Here is a 19093-nt window from a genome sequence, read left to right on the forward strand (position 1 = left end):
CCGAAGATAAGTCAATGTAAATAAAATAAAGAGAAATGCGCAAGAACTGAACTCAATGTTTGACATTTACATCTGTGTATATCGCTCGCTTAAATTTTCATCGGTTTATGATAGAGATGAAATGTTTTCTATGGTACGACTGGACAGACGTTATTCGGCAAATTCCTTACACGATAGGAAAGTAGAGCCACACTCCTCTAGAGCAAAGAATCTGCCTATTTTGTAGCCTGGTCCCAGTCTCTAGGGTCGGCTTAGTTGTGTTTTACCGGGCCAGTCAGTTTCTGATGGCCTTTCTACCTCTGGCTGCCATCCTACTTCCGCTACACCCTACTCCGCTGCCTTCCTACTTTCCGCCGCCCCTAGAGACTGGCAGGGTGTCAATATGGGCCTGATTCAAGGCGCATGAGATTGATGCGCCCAATGGGAACAGAGCAGACTGATCTAATTATTCCGCTGAGCTCTGATTGGCGCGCCAGGTTGGCGCGCGTTTTCAGCTGTTCGGTCCCTCTGCTCATTACCATATCTAACATGGCCGCCATCTAAGACGAGCGACGCACGCGCGCACCACAAGGCTGCAGAAAACATTGTTTCTAAGGCTCTCTTGTTGCTAAACTAGCTTAAAATCTGAGCTATACTGGGTCCCCAATGTCCCTCTGATCTCATGGCTGTCACTCTGGAAATTAGCGTGAAAGGACAGCTGTTTACAGTCATCGTCAACATGTCGCTATCAGAACAACAATACCCGTGAGATTTTCGGGCGGCCGAGCAAGATCTTGATTATCACGATATTTCAGTTTGTATGGATTGGAGAATTGGGAACAACAACCTTTGGTATTTACTTGTGCTTCTAAACAAGGTATAGATTGATCCCTGGTGAACACAAAAGAGCACATTGCTACTGAGTACATGATGCAACCAAGGAGGTTTAATCAACTGACATGTTCCGCTAGCCAATTATCCTACACAAACAGATCCTGATTCGCCGCTGTGGGCAGCGCCCATGTCCAATCGCGCTGTCAGGCCGCGGAACACCCGGGGCTTCCAGGGCCATAAATCGAGAGGAATTAGTACAGCTTTCAGCCATACCGTCGGTGCCGAACTAATTAATCCAAGGCCGTAAACAACACCCCGAGCGGCCTAAGCTGTCTGGGCGGGTGAGGGTCACTCACAGTGCCGTAGAGATATCGGGGAGGCACCGAGGGTATGGATTCCAGGCTACCTATTTTGTAGTTTAGGTAAAGTAGAAGACGAAGCGCATTGTACTGTATTTTATCTTTGTTCAAGCCGCATTCTAATGATATTCTTTTATCGCCGAGTTAAAAGACGCCCTAAGCAACAAAGTATTAAACATAGTCTACAAGAAAGTGTATGTGAATCATTTTACAAAAGATTGCGGCATGACATCATTGAAGGTATTGACGAAATGATGACGTACATTTTTGTTGCTTATTGTAAAACAACACAAAACCGAGGTTTCGTAGGCTGGAAATATTAACAAGGCTAGAGCTTACAATCAAACATGTATTACAATACTAGACATAACTGGTAAATTCAGCCGAAGGCTTCAGTATATTATTCATGGTAACTGACAATGCTATTCATGCTCTGAATCGACCATTCACCAAGACCAAAAGCAAACTACTTTTTTTAAACATCACATCGTGCTAGTGAATGTAAACGCTGCGATAACCAGAATGTAGAATGATGTTGCGAACGGCACGATCGGGTCTCCGCCACTGGTGGGGTACAGACAGGACCCGTTGTTTACCGTGGCCTGCCTGTCGAAGTTGTGTGCAGCGGGACAGGTACAACCCCGGCGGGGCGGCTGGTACCCCTCCTCACACGGGCCTCCTACCACACACGTCGCGATGGCGCCAGCTACTCTCGCTCCCTCGAAGAAGGCACCCTGTAGGTAACCATAGTGAAGCCCTGTCCCGTCTCCCGCGAAGAAAAGACGCCCGGCGACAGGAGCCTGCAGCTTGCGTAGCTCCTCATCATCGATCCCCACTCCCCAGTTGGCGTAGCTGCCGCGGAAGAACGGGTCCTGCTCCCATCTCGGCACCAGGATGTCTGTGGGATCGGGGATGCCGGCTCCGTACATGGTGCGGAGGACCTCCATGATCTCGGCCTGAGTTGCTTCGTCAGACTGGGCCACCACACGTCGTGCCTCTTCTCCTACCAAGTTCACTGGAAGGAGAGGAGAAACAAAAATACGCTCGGTTTACATTACTGCCTTTAAAATAAGTAAACAGGAAAACCTACAATTAAGGGCTTCATTTAGCATTGACGTATTCTGTCATTATGTCTCCACATTACTATCAGTTAGTCAGCAACAAGTCTGTTATATCACCTCACCAAGTGAAGCTCTAGCCTTAATTAATTTCATGTTTTGTCTTACCTAGAAGAATGTTGGTCCCTGTGGGAAACAAGCCTTCAGCCTCCATGTTTTGCCAAACGGTGTAGTAGCCTCTGCGCTCTGCCACGTACACGATATATTCATTGTTGTCCCAGAATTTAGATGGGAACTTCATGTAGATCTTCGTGTACACGGACATGCGAACTCGAAAAATGGCCTCTCGCTTCCAATCGGGTAGACCCGGGACAAACTCGACGGAGTTGCTTTGGAGAACCCCCATGCTGAATGTCACAATTGCAAAGTCGGCGGTGTAACTAGAACCGTCTTTGGTGGTGACGGTCACACCATCGTAAGTCCATTCTATCGTGGTAATGGTTTTGTTGAGCTTGAGCCGTTGGTCATTTTCTGCGAGGAAGCTTTCTGCCATTTGGTTGATGATGTAACCATAACCCCGCGGGTCTGTGAGGAAATAATCCGACTCGCCGAACAGTTCTATTGTCGGATCAAGTTCTCCTCTGATTAAAGATGACACATCTGGCCCTTCTCCAAAACCCCAGTCGTAGCTGCGGTACTCAACGGCTTTCTGCATGGACGAGGTTGGGTTCCAACCGCTTAGCTTCAGACCAGCTCGTAGCGGCATATCAGGTTGTCCAGTGGCGTTTCTCTCCACGGCTAAGTCGTAGGTGGCCTCTGATGGCTCGTCAACGGACGCGAGGACTGTGTGCCACTGCGAGGTCACATCGTGGCCAGAGCTGTTCCTAACTTTGATGTTGTCCCAGTTGCTGACAATGCCGGTCACGTTATGACTTTTGACCATGTTCCATACCGGATTGTCGTCGGAGATGCCATGAACCCAGTTCCCGCCGAGTTCGATGGTCTTTCCGCCGAACTGCACCGACCAAATTCGGCCCCCGACACGCCCGGTGCCTTCGAGGATGATGAAGTCGGTCAGGCCGCTCTGGTTGAGGCTCTTGGCGGCCGATGTTCCCGCCATCCCGGCACCCAGAACCAGCACTTTGGTCTTCACCTGCATGTGAAGATGGTATAGCAATAGGTATAGAAATGGAATAATTTAATGTGCAGACTTCCGTAAAAACTGTTTTCTGCCATTCCGGTGTCCCCAAATGAGTAAGAACAATATTGTTTGGGATCCAAAAGAGCAGCCATTTCCGGATTTGCAGCTGCCTTAGGTATAATGTCTACTCCAAGAAGAAGTACAGTGAATTCAGGGGGCAAATTGTAGGCCAGAAATGGGTAGATACATTACAGAAACAGCCTAAACTAGAGTTCCACAACCTCATACCTTCGCCAATTCATTTCAACGTTTTCGACTGAAGCATTATTGGTATTCATCATTTATCATGCAAATGAGGTTCTTAGGTTTAATAGTCATATCATGGATTGCAGTGGGTTTACCAAATATCCCCTTTAATTGCAAATTAGATTCTGATTTTCATAATTACATTTTCATTATATCAAGCTTCGCTTAAGCTATCCACATATTTTTGAAAGTTGTATACAGGTTCTAACTATCCCTTTGTGTTTTGACCACCAGCTGTAGGGCCCCTGGGGACAGGCCCTGTCAGCAGGGAATATTTGCCCTAGTGTGTCAACTGACAGACGCTAGGTGCCACACGTTAGAGAGTCTTGTCATAGAATATAGCGGATTTACAAACTTTCCCCAATAATCATGCGAATTAGGGCGCCCAAAATCCAATAATTTTGACCTACCGACATACCAAATATCAAGACGAATAGACAATCCATCCAGGCATTCTCAAGTTATCGTGTTCATACATAGACACACAGACACACGCTCGGCTAAACATAACCATCTTGGCGAAGGTAAATATTCGGTTAACTAGGTGTGACGTAGTCTGTGTGATATGCTGTGCTCATCAGGGAGAACAAACTCTTTGCGTTACAAAATGCATCAATGGAAAGATCCAACCTTAATACATCCGCAGCCCAAGCCCTGACCCCTGACTACGATACTACTGTGTTGTATCATCGACCTCAAAACAAAGAGCATTAAACAACGGATGGTGACGACTTCTAATTATAACATGTAACGTTTTGTCGCGAACTGTATCGATAGTGTCAATGCAAGGTTGAATTCGTATTTTACAGTGATAGTAAAATCAGTCTTGTATGCCCTTAAGGCTTAATACCTTGTCGTCGATATGCACATGCCATAATGAGTTCTATTTTTACCTGCGTGAAAAAGCCAAATGTAGGTCAGCTGTCCACCCAGAAGCCCGGTAAACCATCTTTAGCCGGAACATAAAAGTTTTGTAGTGCATATAAACGCAGTATCGGACTGCAAGGTTTGATGCACTCACACTGGGATAAAACCTACTCTTTTCTATAACTGTGGTAACATCCTTCTGTGGTAAGATCTAGAGATTCGAACCCAGAACATTTAGCTTCTTAGTCAACAAATCTAACCACAATACCACCTTACCGCGTCAACATCAAATATAATCATACACAAGACACAACTTGCAAAGTACCCTTACCGTTTCGCATTGACAGGCGGTTAACATAATGAGAAGGGACGCCGCTAATCTTGAAAATAACGAGAACATGGTCGCGGTGTGTTGTCTGTTGTCTTTCCAACTTTTAAGAATGGCACCTGTTGGTCTGGAAGGGGTAAAGCGGTTGTGCCAGTTTGCTTGCACACCCTTGTTTATGAATAATGTATTAGGCTTGAGGGCAAAGGGTATCTGGGGGGTGTAGAGGCAAACGACCTGAAGAGGACACAGTACTTAGGTCGAGGTCGTCGTGGCACACCTCACATCAAATCACGTTGCACTTTATCGTCCTACGGTTCGTGACGTTCTGATATAAAAAGTTGATTTTAAGATAAGAAACAAGAAAAAGTATGTACTCATTTTGTCCAAAACTTTAATGACATCTTGCATGGGAATGGATTTCAACATGTCGAGTTTAACGCAATAACAATGATATGCAAAGACTAGGTGTAACAGACCGCTCGGTGTAATATAACCAGCTGCTTCCGCGCTGCGTGCCTGCGAAGCTGGTGTGTTACGCCTAATGGCGGTTGTACCGGCTATATAGATACAGATACAGATACAGAACGCATTATTTATTCTACTAGTTCTTTGAACGCACCTCGTAGTCGCCAGCCTAAACGATATAAAACATGTCATTAAAATTGGAGTTACGTTACATGTTTCTGTGTCAGTCATGGGTAATATAATCATCATTCATATACCGCTTATAGAATTAACGAATACAACCACTTATTATCAATCATCCGTGTAATGTTGTACGTATCCTATATTGTATACTTGCTTAGAGGGCACTTTTTAGGTTCTAAAGTACATCCATTTATAACACACAAACTAGTGTCCCATTGCGCCTCTTTCGTGTGGAAAATGCTAAACTAAAATCTTTATTCCTGTGAACACTTCCATCAGGTTGACATCACTAAGTCACTGAATAACAAAGCTCTTAATCTTGAAAGCTCATCTGTGTTGGTAGAAATGGTTCTGAGACAAGTTTTAACTGTAATTTCCTTGACAAAGACTGGTGTAGTACAGTCGAAATTTTTTTGTTGGAAATTAGTTAAACTTGTCCGACTCAGACGTTCTCAAGTGTTTTATTCAAGATCGACGTTTCGGTGACCGTCTGTCACCTTCCTCCTCAGGGAAATTATTACTGGTTATATAAACATTGCATTGGTAAATACTAGTACTGTACGTTTGTGACCGCATCTGTTAGCAGCGACACCTAGCTGCAGTACCCAACAGAACCAGTCAGACTTGCCCCTAGGAAGCTGACAGACGGTCACCGAAACGTCGGTCCTGAATAAAACTCTTGGTTGTGTACACAGAAATTTGTTACCATCTAATAGATTTATTAAGTAAACAATAAGATCATCCAGTAAGTCACAAAGAAGATGGTAAAGGCTGTCGGAAACGCGACCCGGGCGAATGAATCGAGCAAGGCTGGCTGCTTGTAGAGGCAGGTATTAGCCGGGGCAGGTGGCGGCGGGGCCTCGGCTGCGCCTATCTGCCGCACACGGGGTATTTTCACTACAGGCTGGTCCCGACTGTCCTTTTCCTTGTTTTTCTGAGGAACAAAGATTTAGTATAAGAACACGGGATACTGATTTCAACCCCCAACACAGGCTTTTTATTGACGTCATAATGATTATGATACTTTACGTTTGGGTCCGCATCTGTATGCTGCAACACCTATACCTGCAGTGCAAGGATAACCAGTCAGAATTGCCCTGAGGAAAGTGACAGATGGTCATCGAAACGTCAGTCTGAATAAAAGTATTATTTATTGTGTACAAAGAATGCTGTCATTTAATATCACATAATATCATGGGTACCATCAGTGGATTTATTTTTTGTCATATTATGAATGTTTTTGATGTATGGCTTTGTCTTATATGTGGATGTTTTACTGTATGTTAAATGGCGTCCAACAGCCGCAATGCTGCCTGGGTGACCTGTGTATCGCTGTGTTGCACTTTCACATGTTCAATAAAATGAAATAAGATGTATGCATACCTTTCCCTTTGCTCGTTCAGTAACATGTATGACTGGAAACTCCAGCATGGCCAGCACGACGAACACCAGGCAGCCCAGATACCACACGTCAATGGCTCTGGTGTAGGAAACCTGTAGTGTTGGAGCAGATACAAAATATTTTAGGGGCGATGTGAACTGTAGGCAATAAGATCAATTGTTGTTTAACCGCGAACACTCCATTTCACCCATACTGCGAAATTAAATCACCGCGAAGTAAAAGGCCCCCCCTCACTGGACCCGCGGCACGATGGCGGCGTCACTGCGGCCGATCGAATTGACAAAGCACTCAACGAATTTCATCGACAAAAAACGAATCTTTTCAAGCTTTGTGTGTTTTGTCGTCTTTTTGGTCATACGTTTTCAATGATCTTCCCAATATAAAGTCATGGGTAACACAAATCCAGTTTAGGACGCAGCGACGCCGCCAGCGTGCCGCGGGTCCAGTGAGAGGGGGGCTTAACACTCACATAGGGCATCGGTGTCATGGACGCACGTTGCTTCACCATGACCAGGTATGTGACAGTGCCCATGAAGACTCGGGGGGACAACTCGGTATGGTGGATCCAGAAGGCCATCCAGGACACCACAACCGCGATGGTCGTCGGGATGTAGAAACGGAAGATGAAATAGGGAAGGCGTCGCTGAAGGTGAATCCCCACTTCCAACGTGGAGTACGACCTTGGCGAGCTATCTAGATGGTGAACGACAAAATAGTATCAAAATTAGGCCATACTGATTTGATTATATAGATGAAATCCTTCGGGGACAGCAGAATTGATCATGATGTGAGCCTGCGAAGAAAGGTTGGGCCAAGAGAAAGTTGCCTTCGTTATACAAATGACTGAACATACAGAATATGGTATTATAAAACAATGAATTCTTGATTCTTTCACATTTTCTTTACTCAGGGCTCGAAATACATCTAGTACAAAGAGTACGTTCGCGACAACATCAATGCCAATATGTAGAGACGAAAGATGAATTAGGGCAGACGTCACTGAAGGTGAATTCCTACTTCCAATGTGGAGTATGACATTGGAGGGCTATCTAGATGGAGGACGAGGAATTAGCATCAACACTATTTTGCATTCAAAAAGATTACTACGAAGAATTAAACTGTTCTCCAACTAAAAGCATGTACTCACAGGTGTGATTTCCGACTGACTCGCTCATTTTTTTTTAACTCAATCGCTTTTGACACATGGGTTTTATTCCCGTGTGACGTCAGCAATAGGTCAAAGGTTGTTGTAAGACAATATCGCCCCCCGTCTCGGTTGAGAGATGGTGGGTGCGCCCTCGACGTCCAACAACCTTTGATCCATTGCTGACGTCATACGTGAATAAAAAAGCAAGTGCCCTGAGCGATTGTGTCATAAAGCAGATGAAGGCTGGTCGAATCATTGGAAAATTCCGGTAAGTATGTAGTCTTTTATTATGTATTTTACTAACTCAGATTAATTTTTCTGCACATCCAAAAAGATGTTAGGCGGCATGATCTATCAGGGCAGCAGGAGACAACAATAGCCCAATCATCAGGCCTTCCTACGGGGGTACGGATCGTAGAATTCGGCAAAAATGGGAGACTGGCCAGGAGAGTCAGCCCACGGTAAGGTTAACATTTGCGGCGCGGCCGGTCAAACTCGTCGGTAGTCAAACTCCCCTGGCAAATTATTCTCCCTACTAGCCAGCGAAGACAGTCTAGTATAGACTAAGAAAACGAGGCAAGTTACCTGATGGCGCAGAGCAGTTCGTCGGGATTGTCCGACAGTCGCCGATGTATGCTGCACATTCCTGGCACTGCCCGCCTCTCGGGTCACAGTACCGCATGGCTGCACACAGCTCAGCGTCGCGAAGTGTCGAGCATCTTTGGGAAAAGTACTCGCACGGCAATTCTTTTGGAAAAAAACAACACAATGTCAATGGTAGCTCATTACTGTATCTTTTTATTTGATTAGCCAGTCCATTACTTGCCGCAAGTATGCAGATTTCCTATAATTACAAGCTTCCATCAATTCTGTTAGATAAGAAACACCTTATTTTGTGAGCACTGAATCAGCATCTCACCATCAACTTTCATTCTGTCACCAACATATCTACCTATCATCGCATTAAAAGCCACACATAAGCCGTGTTATCATTCTGGATAACAACAAAGAAACAAATAAACTCGTCATCGTCATCGAGTAGAAAACCCTAAAAGCTTACCTTGTCCCCGCATGGAGTTCACACTGGCTTTAATCAGTGTTCCGGTGACTTTGTACTGCGACAGGACATTGGTGAGGTCAATAGACAGCGGGGACGGTGACTCCTCTGTCACGGACAGTTCAAACACTGTCCCTCCATCTGAAAGCCAGGTATTCACTTATCATCATTATCATTACTATAATCATCATCATTGTCATCTCCATTATCTTCATCATCATTATTTTCATCATCACTATCACAGTATTGCTATTTTGTCTGTATACCGAGATTGACCCATGCATGCATGCTTGTATGATATATCTATCTGACACTTATATGTTTGTATATGTGATGTGCATGGCCATGGTATGTATGTTTAACGTGTTCGCATGTGACTTTATGATCTGTTTGAGCCTTGTATATATATCTATATCTATTGTTTGACCCTTGTATGTCCGTACGTATGAATCAAGCGTTTTACCATTGTATATTCGTACAGCGGGGTTGACCCTTGTTTGTCTAAGTGTATAATGAGTTTAGAACTTGTGCAAGTGAATATGGATAATGTCTTTGAACCTTGCATGTAACCTTATGCCATCATGTATGACCATACGATGTGTTCGACCATTGTCTCTTCCTCGCTCGACCATCATCCTTACCTCAATGAAAAGTTGCCATGAGTGAGAGGAGTCACAAACAGACTTACATGCATGCAGTTCCACCAAGCATTCCTGGGTGTCGACAGGGAAACGACGGAGATCCACAGGACACTGAACACGCAGTTCACGACTGGGGAGGGGGCAGAAGACATGTTAGCAGTCAAGCACCATATACCAACAATTAACTAAACACTAAACGGATGCCACAATGAGTAAAGTGATATCGGGCAGTGTGGGTTTAGCTGTTAGGACCTGCAAATGTTCATGGATGAGTATGACACCCCGAACTTGCCACGATAATACATTAGGCCATGCTGGTTTGATCATATGTATGACATCTGGGAACCACAAAACTTGGTGGAAAGAGAGAACCAGGAAGGCAGCCCCTCATCTACATAGACGTGCTACAGAAAGATACCGGCCTACCCTCTGAGGCATTAGAGAAGGCACTGGAGGACAGACGATTCTGGGCTGACAGAATGGTTCGAGTGGAGGATGTGGACTAGCAATCGACACGAGTTAAGTTAAGTTTCGTTTGGTTTGGTTTGGTTTATTACGATCTCCATTAGTGATACATCACTGTTCTTCCTGGAGTCCATGATACAAATTATACAAGTACGTAAAGCGCTCTACTCACGCCATGATGTGGCTGACCTGACCGTCAGGAGATAGCCACGTCGACACGGAGCTGGTGTCACCGTCTGATGAGCTGGACTCATTGCTGTTCGCCTTAGGGCTACCGCCACTGGAGCTGGCTTCTTTTGCTGCAAAGAACGGTTAAGAAGAAGAAGAACTTCATTGCGCGACAATTGCAACAGGTACAATGTATGCATGGCGACTTGTAGATACATGACAATTGAACCATTTCTAATATCTAACAATACCTAGATGCTATTAGCAAAATGAACTGATGTACTATATCTGTGATACTTATGATAAACTGCTTTGACTATACTCTACCTCATCGTTTTTTGGCGATGCCTTTAAGAGCAGTTAGTATAGTACTGTTATTGTGTTGCCAAATATTCTAAAAATGTGCACGCACGTCTTCATGAGGGGATTAGTTTTGGGAGACACCTTGCGGAAATGGCCATAGCTAGGAGGAACTTTTTTTTAATGCGAGAGGCATAGAATAGGCGGTAGTTGTACAAAGTATTGCATTAAAAACAATTATTGCTGTGTCTGTAGGAAGAGCCCGAACAAGTATACTAGCTAGTGAGAAACGTTTGTTGATACCCCCTCTGAAAAGAAAGATTATGTGGTGCTGTTGATAAAGCAAGCTGCATGCCACGTGACACATCTACATCCAACAAATAGCACTAATGGGCGCCTACACTTGTACCTACCTGAGATGACCGACTTGCCGAATCGGAACGGCGGCAGCCATAAGAGATGAGACGGGACGGGCACCCAGCCCTGGCTCAACCCCTGCAGTCTGACGTCACTCCACGCCACTTTGAAGGTCATCCTCAGATTCAGCTCCTTCAGAGGGTGATGCAGACGACATGTGTTTGTTAATAATATACTCCTTTACGTTTGGGACTGCACTGTAAACAACGCAGTTATATATATGGCCTCCGCCGGTCAGTATTGACCATGGTAAAATCCTAATTCACAGCAGCCCTACAGCATCGACTATGGCTAAACAGCCCTATACGAGAATGACAGTCTCTGCTACGAAAATCACATCTGTGAGGTGACTCAGTTTTGTTGCAAAGCTCTTTTCTGCGGATCCGCTTTACTTCAGTCTGGCTTCTTCTGATTTCAGCTGTCTGGACACACAGTGTGCATCTCCATATGGAATGGTCACTTGCAAGGTCCTCTCAGTGCTGCACCACACCGCACTACCTATCTATTTATACATGTGCTAATACTTAACGTTTATGTAGCTAGGGCCGCATCTGTAAGCAGCGACACCTAGCTGCAGTGCGAAATTGTGTCAACCAGTATCGCAGGCAATGTTTATTTGTACAACAGACAATCCTAATCATCTTGTAATCTCTGCTCTACCATATTTTCCATACCATTTTTTCCTCGTCCAGGTAGTCGACCTGGCGGATTTTCACTCCAGACGATGTTGGAAGACTCTTGCCTGTAGAACATGACGTCATCGAACAGTAATAAGCTTGTCTAATGTAAAGATATATCGATAGTTTTGCGAAAACTCAAACCTTTCTCTTAAAAAAGGACTTAAGCCATGAAATGAAACGACATGGTAATGATACCACTATTGTCGTCTGTGGTTCTCTTCACAAAACTTTTTCTGCAAACATTCAAAAAAGATAGAAAAGGGCCTTCATGGAGAAAACCTTTGACATTTCGAGCACATTTCGAGCACATTTCGAAAACAAGTTATGCTGGTCAAAGTATCCAAAGAACACAAAGACACACACACACTCAAAACACGGAGAGAGAAAAAATACATGAAAAAAGCAATATATTCTTTAGGTGCATAGGTCGCTTAAGGATTATGCCAGAAGCTCCCTCCTCATAAAAGGGTACCGCAGGCTTTACGTTACCATCTGAAATGACGAATGTAACCCCTTACTACAACATGTCTTGTTGTAGCGTGTCCCTATTTGTTGGATGATGATGCTATTATGTCTACCTACCGCCCAGCAGCTCTACCGGACTGACAGTGGAGTCATAGTCGCTCGGTAGCGGACTTCCGGTCGACCATTTCTGCCAGTCCTTCCACGTCCCTCCGTCGGACGGATTCAGTGCCTTCTCCGGGGAGGAGGCGGCGGCGACTCCGGGGTAAGGTCCCCAGGCCGGGTTCCAACCGCTCGCCGTCGCGTTTGCTGAGGGGAAAGGACGTCATGTGCCACCCGTGAACCGTTTCATCAGGTTGGTGACTACATCGGGTTCATAAAGCACTTACGATACTTCAACACCACCTGTCTGCGACCGACCTGCCACAGAGCGATTTGACTGAGAGCCTAATAAATTCCAAAGAAACGCATCTTTTTAGTCTCTGTATATCTTTTCAGTCATACTTTTACATTTTGCATGATATTAAAATTATAAAATCAAGGGTTACACAAATCCAATCGTGTTTGCCCTGGGAGAACAGAAGGGAAAAGATATCGCAATTCTGAAGATTCTTTATACGGTATCGTTGAACCGACCCTCTGATTTATGCTAGAATGTTCATTGAAAATTCAAAAATCAAACGCACGTAGCGTGAGAACGTATATTATAAGAAGCTTAGACGATAGGCTTGCACCCCGCGCACGAAATTAGAACGACCATTTGGTTGTAACGCGCTAAAGTATCGTCACACCCATGTCGGCGCAATGAGAACGACCATTTAAGTGAAGCGTATCGTCACACCCCTGTCGTGGAAGTGGCAACCCATATAGAAAAAGAGTAATTTCATTTGGCCACACCGCTCCCGGAGTTTGCAATGGTCCTCTAATGTAATGTAATTAGATTTCATTTATCCAACAATCCTACCAAGAGACGTGCCTCCGAAGACCTTGACCTCACAGAGTGTAAGGATTCTCCCCGCGCCTGTCAGAGCTATCCCCACGTATCGGCCCGTCAGTCTGCCGCAGTTCACAGCGATGACGTCCTTCCCTACCACGGACTGCGGTCCCCCACATGTCGGGTTGGCCGTCACGTCGGAGTTGTCGCCCACGTAAACCCTGAAGCCTTCCAGCCGCTCCGAGCAGCAGTCCTTCCGGTTGGTGACGACCACCCGACCCACAGACTGACTGGTGCCCAGGTCGACTCGCCACCACGGGTCGCGTTCATTTGTCGTGTGGGTGCAGGACTCCCCGACCCATACAGGGCTGTCGTTTCCGTCTACAGCACGACCGGGAGCAGCTCTTGCTGCAGTACTCGACTGGGCCGCAAGGCGGTGCAGGGCGATGTTAGTGGTGCCTGCACCTTTGAACAATTATTGAACAAAAAAGGTAGTCGAGGTGTGACGATACTTAAGCGCGTTACAACCAAATCATCATCATCAGTCGACGTGCTTTTGCTGCGACGGGGTTATACCGCCCTTTTTACGGGGTGAGTCATATCCTTTCGTTGGCTGTCATACAAGACGGGGATGCGACCAAATAGTCGTTCTAATTTCTTGCGCGGGGTGCAAGCCTATCGCCTAAGCTTTTAATGTGCAATAAAAGTCTTCATTCAATATAACATAGTTTACGTTCTCACGCTCCTTATACGTGCGTCTGATAATACAATATTTGGATTTAGAATGAACATTCTAGCATAAATCAGATGGTCGATTCAACGATACCTATTTTTCTTTTAAATTGTCAGAGTTGCGATATCGCATACCTGCTGACGATAATGTAAGGTACACTGTACAAACGTTTAATAACAATCTCTTAGCAATTGAATACGTATATAGTAGACGCATTTTCGCTAGTCCAAGGTATGCATTTAAATACGATACTTTGACATGGATATGATATATTAGCAAAGTGGTTTTATTGTGTACAACGGAATATAACGATATTTTGGTACCGAGACGATATCGTATACGTAAAACGATATCGTTTTTGTAATAAAAATACATATATCGTAGACGTATTTTGACACGGAAATGATTACATAAGCACACTAGAGGCTAAGCGTCGTGACCGGTGCTACTGCTCTGCTAAACGACTGGTTGAGATAGAGACATTCGGGAACTGGTATCCACCTTCGTGATTAGTTTCATCAGGTTGGTAAGTCTTGGTAAGTACACAACCAAGTGACTATTCCACCGACGTTTCGGTGACCATCTGTCACCTTCTTCAAGGCGATTCTGACTGATTCACATTGAAATGCAGCATAGGTGTCGCTGTTTATACATAATGATGTATCCACCTTCCCGCGGCGACATCACAGAAAGAGACAGTCGACACCAGATACATTACCACCATCTACATGACTGTACACTAGTGCACTACCACGATCGGCAGTATTTTGAGATTGGAAATTACACGACACCATCTCCTGACTACCATCAGAGCCAGGACAAGCAGATATAAGAACACTCTAATTCCCAACCATGACCAACCTTTCAAAAGAACAGTTACTGTACACTGGACATGTGAACAGTTTCATCAGGTCGGTAAGTCACTGGATAACAAATTTCTTTGTACACAACCAAGAGTTTTTTTTCAAACCCTTGTTTCATTGACCACCTGACACCTTCCTCAGGGCAATTCTGACTGGTTCTGTTACGCACTGCAGCTAGGTGTCGCTGCTAATAGATGCGGCCCGTGAAAGTGTTCAAAGTGAGACACTTGGGCGCTTCTGACCGAGTTTCGCGTCATTAAGAGGCGACACCTGGTCGGAAGCAGCCCACGTGACCTCACTAACCACCTGTACTCTATCACCTGTCCACAGAGCCGTATTTAAGCTTCAGAACGCGTATTCTCTGTCTTGTCGAGCTACGACGGTGTGGTCGAACGGCGGGGGACGGGGAGCAATAGAGAAGGAGAGACTCGTAGGCCGGGGGGGGGGGCGGTGGGGCTCGGGGGGGGGGCCCAGGGGTGGTTGGTTTTCGTTCCTGGCCTGTTTGGAGGTCGAGTTGGCTAGTTCCAGGTGCTGAGGAGGGATCCTATATGTACCGTCGTCAGAATTAGTCGTATCCGTTCGAATAAGTCGGGTAACTTAGGTGGGCGCTGTGAATGAGCCTTGTGGGGTAAGGTAAAGGAAGTTCGGCGAAGCTAGCACCCACCCACCCGCCCTCGTTCTTTTTTGTCACGAGACCGTTCAGTGACCCATCCGGCGACACTCCGGACTTTTTGCCCATACCTTAACCCTCTAATGGAGTTTCGCCATGGGTCGCTTCGGATAGAGTACTATTTACACTGCATCTGTTAGCAGCGATACTTGTAGCTGCAGTTAACTTTGTTATCAAATATCATATGATATTTCTGCAAGCACAGGTTGTACCACAGGTTGTAGCTCAGTACCTCACAACAAAGAATCCTTCCATTGCGGCGGCGACCATTCTGCGACCGCCCCGTGAACGAGCGATTCGACAGAGCGCTCAACGAATTTCAAAGAAACGAATCTTTTTACGCCCTGTATGTCTTTTCAGTCATACTTATACATTTTGCATGATATTAAAATTATGAAATCAAGGGTCACACAAGTTCAATCTAGGTCGCATGGAGGTCGCAGTGCGATCGCCGTCTAGAGTAATGGGGGGCCGGGACTAAGTCGGAATGCGTACCCTCAGATGACTCTTGCTGCGCATCACAACCATCACAGCTACAGCTTGTCTGGCGTGGAGTACAACTGTCGCCTGAAAAAGATAATCAGTTATTTTCTATCCACAATTTGTTTATTTCCTGTATGTCTTAAAGTTATGATAATGTGTGTTTCGTTTAATCTGTATGGCTATATTAATCTTTTATCAATTTAACGCTAGAATGCTACATCATTATCATAATCCACTGGTCTCTGCATCTGCAATCTGAAACGTTTATGCTACATGGTATCTTGATAAACACTATAAACACAACACACCGCATCGTGGTACGTTGCAGTTATCCCATCCAACCAAGGATAGAGGTCCATTTCGAATTTTGGAGGAGTCGTCGCATTGTGGAGGCTAACCACAGCCCTAACTCGACCGTAACTCTAATCCTATTGGCTAGTAACACTAGCCCTAAACCTACATCACCAACCCTAACCCAACCTCTACGCACGCGCACTATCCCATCAACCTCCTTGATCCCACTAAACAAAAAATTGACGTCACGCCGGAACCACACCGCATCGTGGGACGCTGCAGTAATCCCATCTGACGCTAGGGTTGCTGGTGAGGCACCACGGCCGGGCGCCGGTGAGTCCGGGGTTGCGGCAGTAGTTCCGCACCAGGCCGTCCCCGCTGTAGTTAGCCGGGGTGCGGTCGTGCCGGTGAGGAGACTGGCTGCTCCAGCTCTGGCAGGGGATGTGGGACTGGGTGGAGGAGACGTTCCCACGGTAGGTTTCACCGATGCCTTCAGCACAGTTCTTACCTGCAAAAGTTGTTCAAATGTATAATCAAGCGTCTACATGTATAAGTGTTTATGTCTTTTAGGATAACAATGATGTTATGTTAGTACAGAAAGGGTACTTTTTTATTGGACTGAGCAGAGCACTTTGGACTAATGCTTCTGACCGTTTACAGCGTAGAGGTACATAAACTGTGAAAATCTTCTCTGGTACACAACGGATTTTTAAAAAACCGCGCTTCGTTCAAAATAATTTTGTCTAAATCATCAAACCACAATCCGGAACGTTGCAGTAATCCCACAGTTCGCTAGGGTCCGTTGTTAGGCACCACGGTCTGGAACCGAACTCTCCCGGGTTCCGGCAGTAGTTGAGAAGGAGACCGGAGTCTGGGTACGTTGTCGGGAGGAAGTCGTGGTCGTGAGGCTGTCGGCTGTCCCAGGGTTGGCAGGTTTTCCCGGAAAGCGTTGTAGAAACGGGACCGCGGTACGACATCCCGTTTCCTGCATAACAGACCTCTGTACAAGAGAAAAATTGTAGTTACGACATGGCGTCCAGTCTAAAATATCACGACATTAGGTAATAGACATGTCTCCCTGGGAACAAATAACCCGTTCAAATTAAGGGGTGGTACATGTTGGCGTGCCTCACAGCCCTTGGGGAATAGGTCGATTCTCCTTAATTTACCTATCAAATACGTCACCATTCGATTGCCTAAATGCGGACTGTCACGTGTCACGCAATTAGGATAGTAGGTTGTGTCACGATTAAGAATCTCCTAAGGAACAATGATGAACGTTGTGTGTAAAGTTTTCCTTTCCCCACATGATAGGCCTTTCCCTACATTGCATAGCAAGATATATTTTCATCAGGCAGCATTACTTACACTAGCGAGTTTTGCTACTGGAACATTTTTTTCTTTTACTTCTCAGATGTCTATTGGTGGTATTCGTCTCATATTATCGTACCTCATATCATTGAAAGCACAGAAATGTGATGATATGGTAATGTTTGTGATCAGAAAAGAAGATAAAACAAAAAAGCAAGGAAAGCCCACCGTTGCTCACTTGACTTTGTGTAGTCGCAGCTGTCCAATGGTTCGCTGTTGGCGTTAGCGGTAAGCTGCCTTGCGTGTTTGGTATTGTAGATGGATGGTGAGCTGCAGGTGTGGTGGACCCGACAGGTGCAGCTGTTGGTGTGTCACGTGTAGAAGCCCACGTTAGAGGACGATGGCTGCTCGATGTGGGAGGTCTGCTGTGATGTTGCGTTGCTGTTACGGTAGTAGCTTCACTTGATGACCGTCGGCGTTGCTGTTCGGTTGAAACTTTGCTCTCTGTTGATGATACAGCCACACGGGCAGGAGTCCCTGTACTGGCCTGTGCTGGTGTAGTGGTGGTGACGATGGAACAGGTGCAGTCGTCCTGGACCAGTGAGCCGCTGGAGCAGTTGATATCTGTAAAAAAAATATCATGGAAATCCGTCGTTCCTTTGTTCAGTTATTCTCCTTAGAAGATTTTCACGATGACGCCTCTGTAGTTCCAGAGCAAGCTGCTAGGGGGCCCAAACCCACACCACGTCTTCATTACATCACAAGCTATCTGCCACCAAAAAATCAAGACCATAGCACATCCAGGTCAAGATATACAACAAGAGGTTCTTGAGTTATGCTGACTTCAGTAGTCCGGAAACACAAACAGACAGACAAGCAGACAAACAGACAAACAGACACAGACACACCGAAAACTATATCTCCATTTTTCATGGAGATAATTACAGATCGACTTATGAAACAGCACAGAGCCGTCCGTTAAGCCCCACTCTCACTGGGACGGCGACCTCGCTGCCATCCCGCTGCGACGTAAAATTTGACAGCCTGAGCCGACGGTCATCGAGTGGAAGCTACTACCGTCGCAGCAACGCAACACCACAGCAAACCTCCCACATCAAGAATTCCATAGATTGACTAGAAAGAATCTTTTTCCGCTCTGTGTGTTTTGTTGCCTTTTCAGTATAGTATTACGTACATCTTACATGATACTACAGTTATGAAGTCAAGGGACCTACAAATTCAATGTAGGTCGCAGCGAGAGCGCAGCGCGATCGCCGTCGAGTGGAATGGGGGCCTAAACAATTTTATCATGTTAATAAGTCACTTGATAACAGCGTTCTTTGTGCACAACCAAGTGTTCCTGGTATAAAGACCGAGGTTTCGGTGACTATCTGCGCCACAGGATGGCATCGTGTGGCGCAATCGGTAGGGTGTTTCGCCCAGAACCGAGAGGTCCCGGGTACGAAACCCCGGTATGCCCCAATGTTGTGCCCTTGGGAAAGGCACTTTACACGACTTTCTTCACTCCACCCAGGTGTGAATGGGT

General features: G+C 45.7%; 2 protein-coding genes across 2 annotated transcripts; both read right to left on the bottom strand.

Moving 5' to 3' along the window:
* Nucleotides 1-47: 47 nt before the first annotated feature.
* Nucleotides 48-4998, bottom strand: LOC136434496 (uncharacterized). The gene is made up of 4 exons (XM_066427316.1): nt 4876-4998; nt 2399-3383; nt 1220-2187; nt 48-215 (listed from the first exon to the last, which is right to left on the bottom strand). Exons 1-3 carry the CDS (start codon nt 4942-4944, stop codon nt 1655-1657), a joined length of 1587 nt encoding a protein of 528 aa, XP_066283413.1. The 5' UTR covers nt 4945-4998; the 3' UTR covers nt 48-215; nt 1220-1654.
* A 263-nt stretch (nt 4999-5261) lies between these two features.
* Nucleotides 5262-18165, bottom strand: LOC136434794 (uncharacterized). Its single transcript, XM_066427856.1, has 14 exons — nt 17776-18165; nt 16994-17236; nt 16499-16744; nt 13224-13658; nt 12380-12568; nt 11792-11859; nt 11114-11249; nt 10405-10531; nt 9815-9897; nt 9130-9267; nt 8655-8816; nt 7392-7615; nt 6904-7014; nt 5262-6454 (listed from the first exon to the last, which is right to left on the bottom strand). Exons 2-14 carry the CDS (start codon nt 17211-17213, stop codon nt 6242-6244), a joined length of 2352 nt encoding a protein of 783 aa, XP_066283953.1. The 5' UTR covers nt 17214-17236; nt 17776-18165; the 3' UTR covers nt 5262-6241.
* Between the last annotated feature and the right edge of the window lie 928 nt (nt 18166-19093).

The sequence above is a fragment of the Branchiostoma lanceolatum genome, chromosome 5, assembly GCF_035083965.1.
Source record: "Branchiostoma lanceolatum isolate klBraLanc5 chromosome 5, klBraLanc5.hap2, whole genome shotgun sequence".
NCBI classification, from domain to species: domain Eukaryota; kingdom Metazoa; phylum Chordata; class Leptocardii; order Amphioxiformes; family Branchiostomatidae; genus Branchiostoma; species Branchiostoma lanceolatum.

Coding starts and splice junctions, on each gene's coding strand:
- LOC136434496 (XM_066427316.1), bottom strand. CDS start 4,944: ATGTTCTCGTTATTTTCAAGATTAGCGGCGTCCCTTCTCATTATGTTA. Junction 3,384..4,875: donor CCGCCTGTCAATGCGAAACG/GTAAGGGTACTT, acceptor CTTCACATGCAG/GTGAAGACCAAAGTGCTGGT. Junction 2,188..2,398: donor AGGGACCAACATTCTTCTAG/GTAAGACAAAAC, acceptor CTCTCCTTCCAG/TGAACTTGGTAGGAGAAGAG.
- LOC136434794 (XM_066427856.1), bottom strand. CDS start 17,213: ATGTCGTACCGCGGTCCCGTTTCTACAACGCTTTCCGGGAAAACCTGC. Junction 12,569..13,223: donor CTTCGGAGGCACGTCTCTTG/GTAGGATTGTTG, acceptor CTTTCCCCTCAG/CAAACGCGACGGCGAGCGGT. Junction 6,455..6,903: donor CTGAACGAGCAAAGGGAAAG/GTATGCATACAT, acceptor TTTGTTCCTCAG/AAAAACAAGGAAAAGGACAG.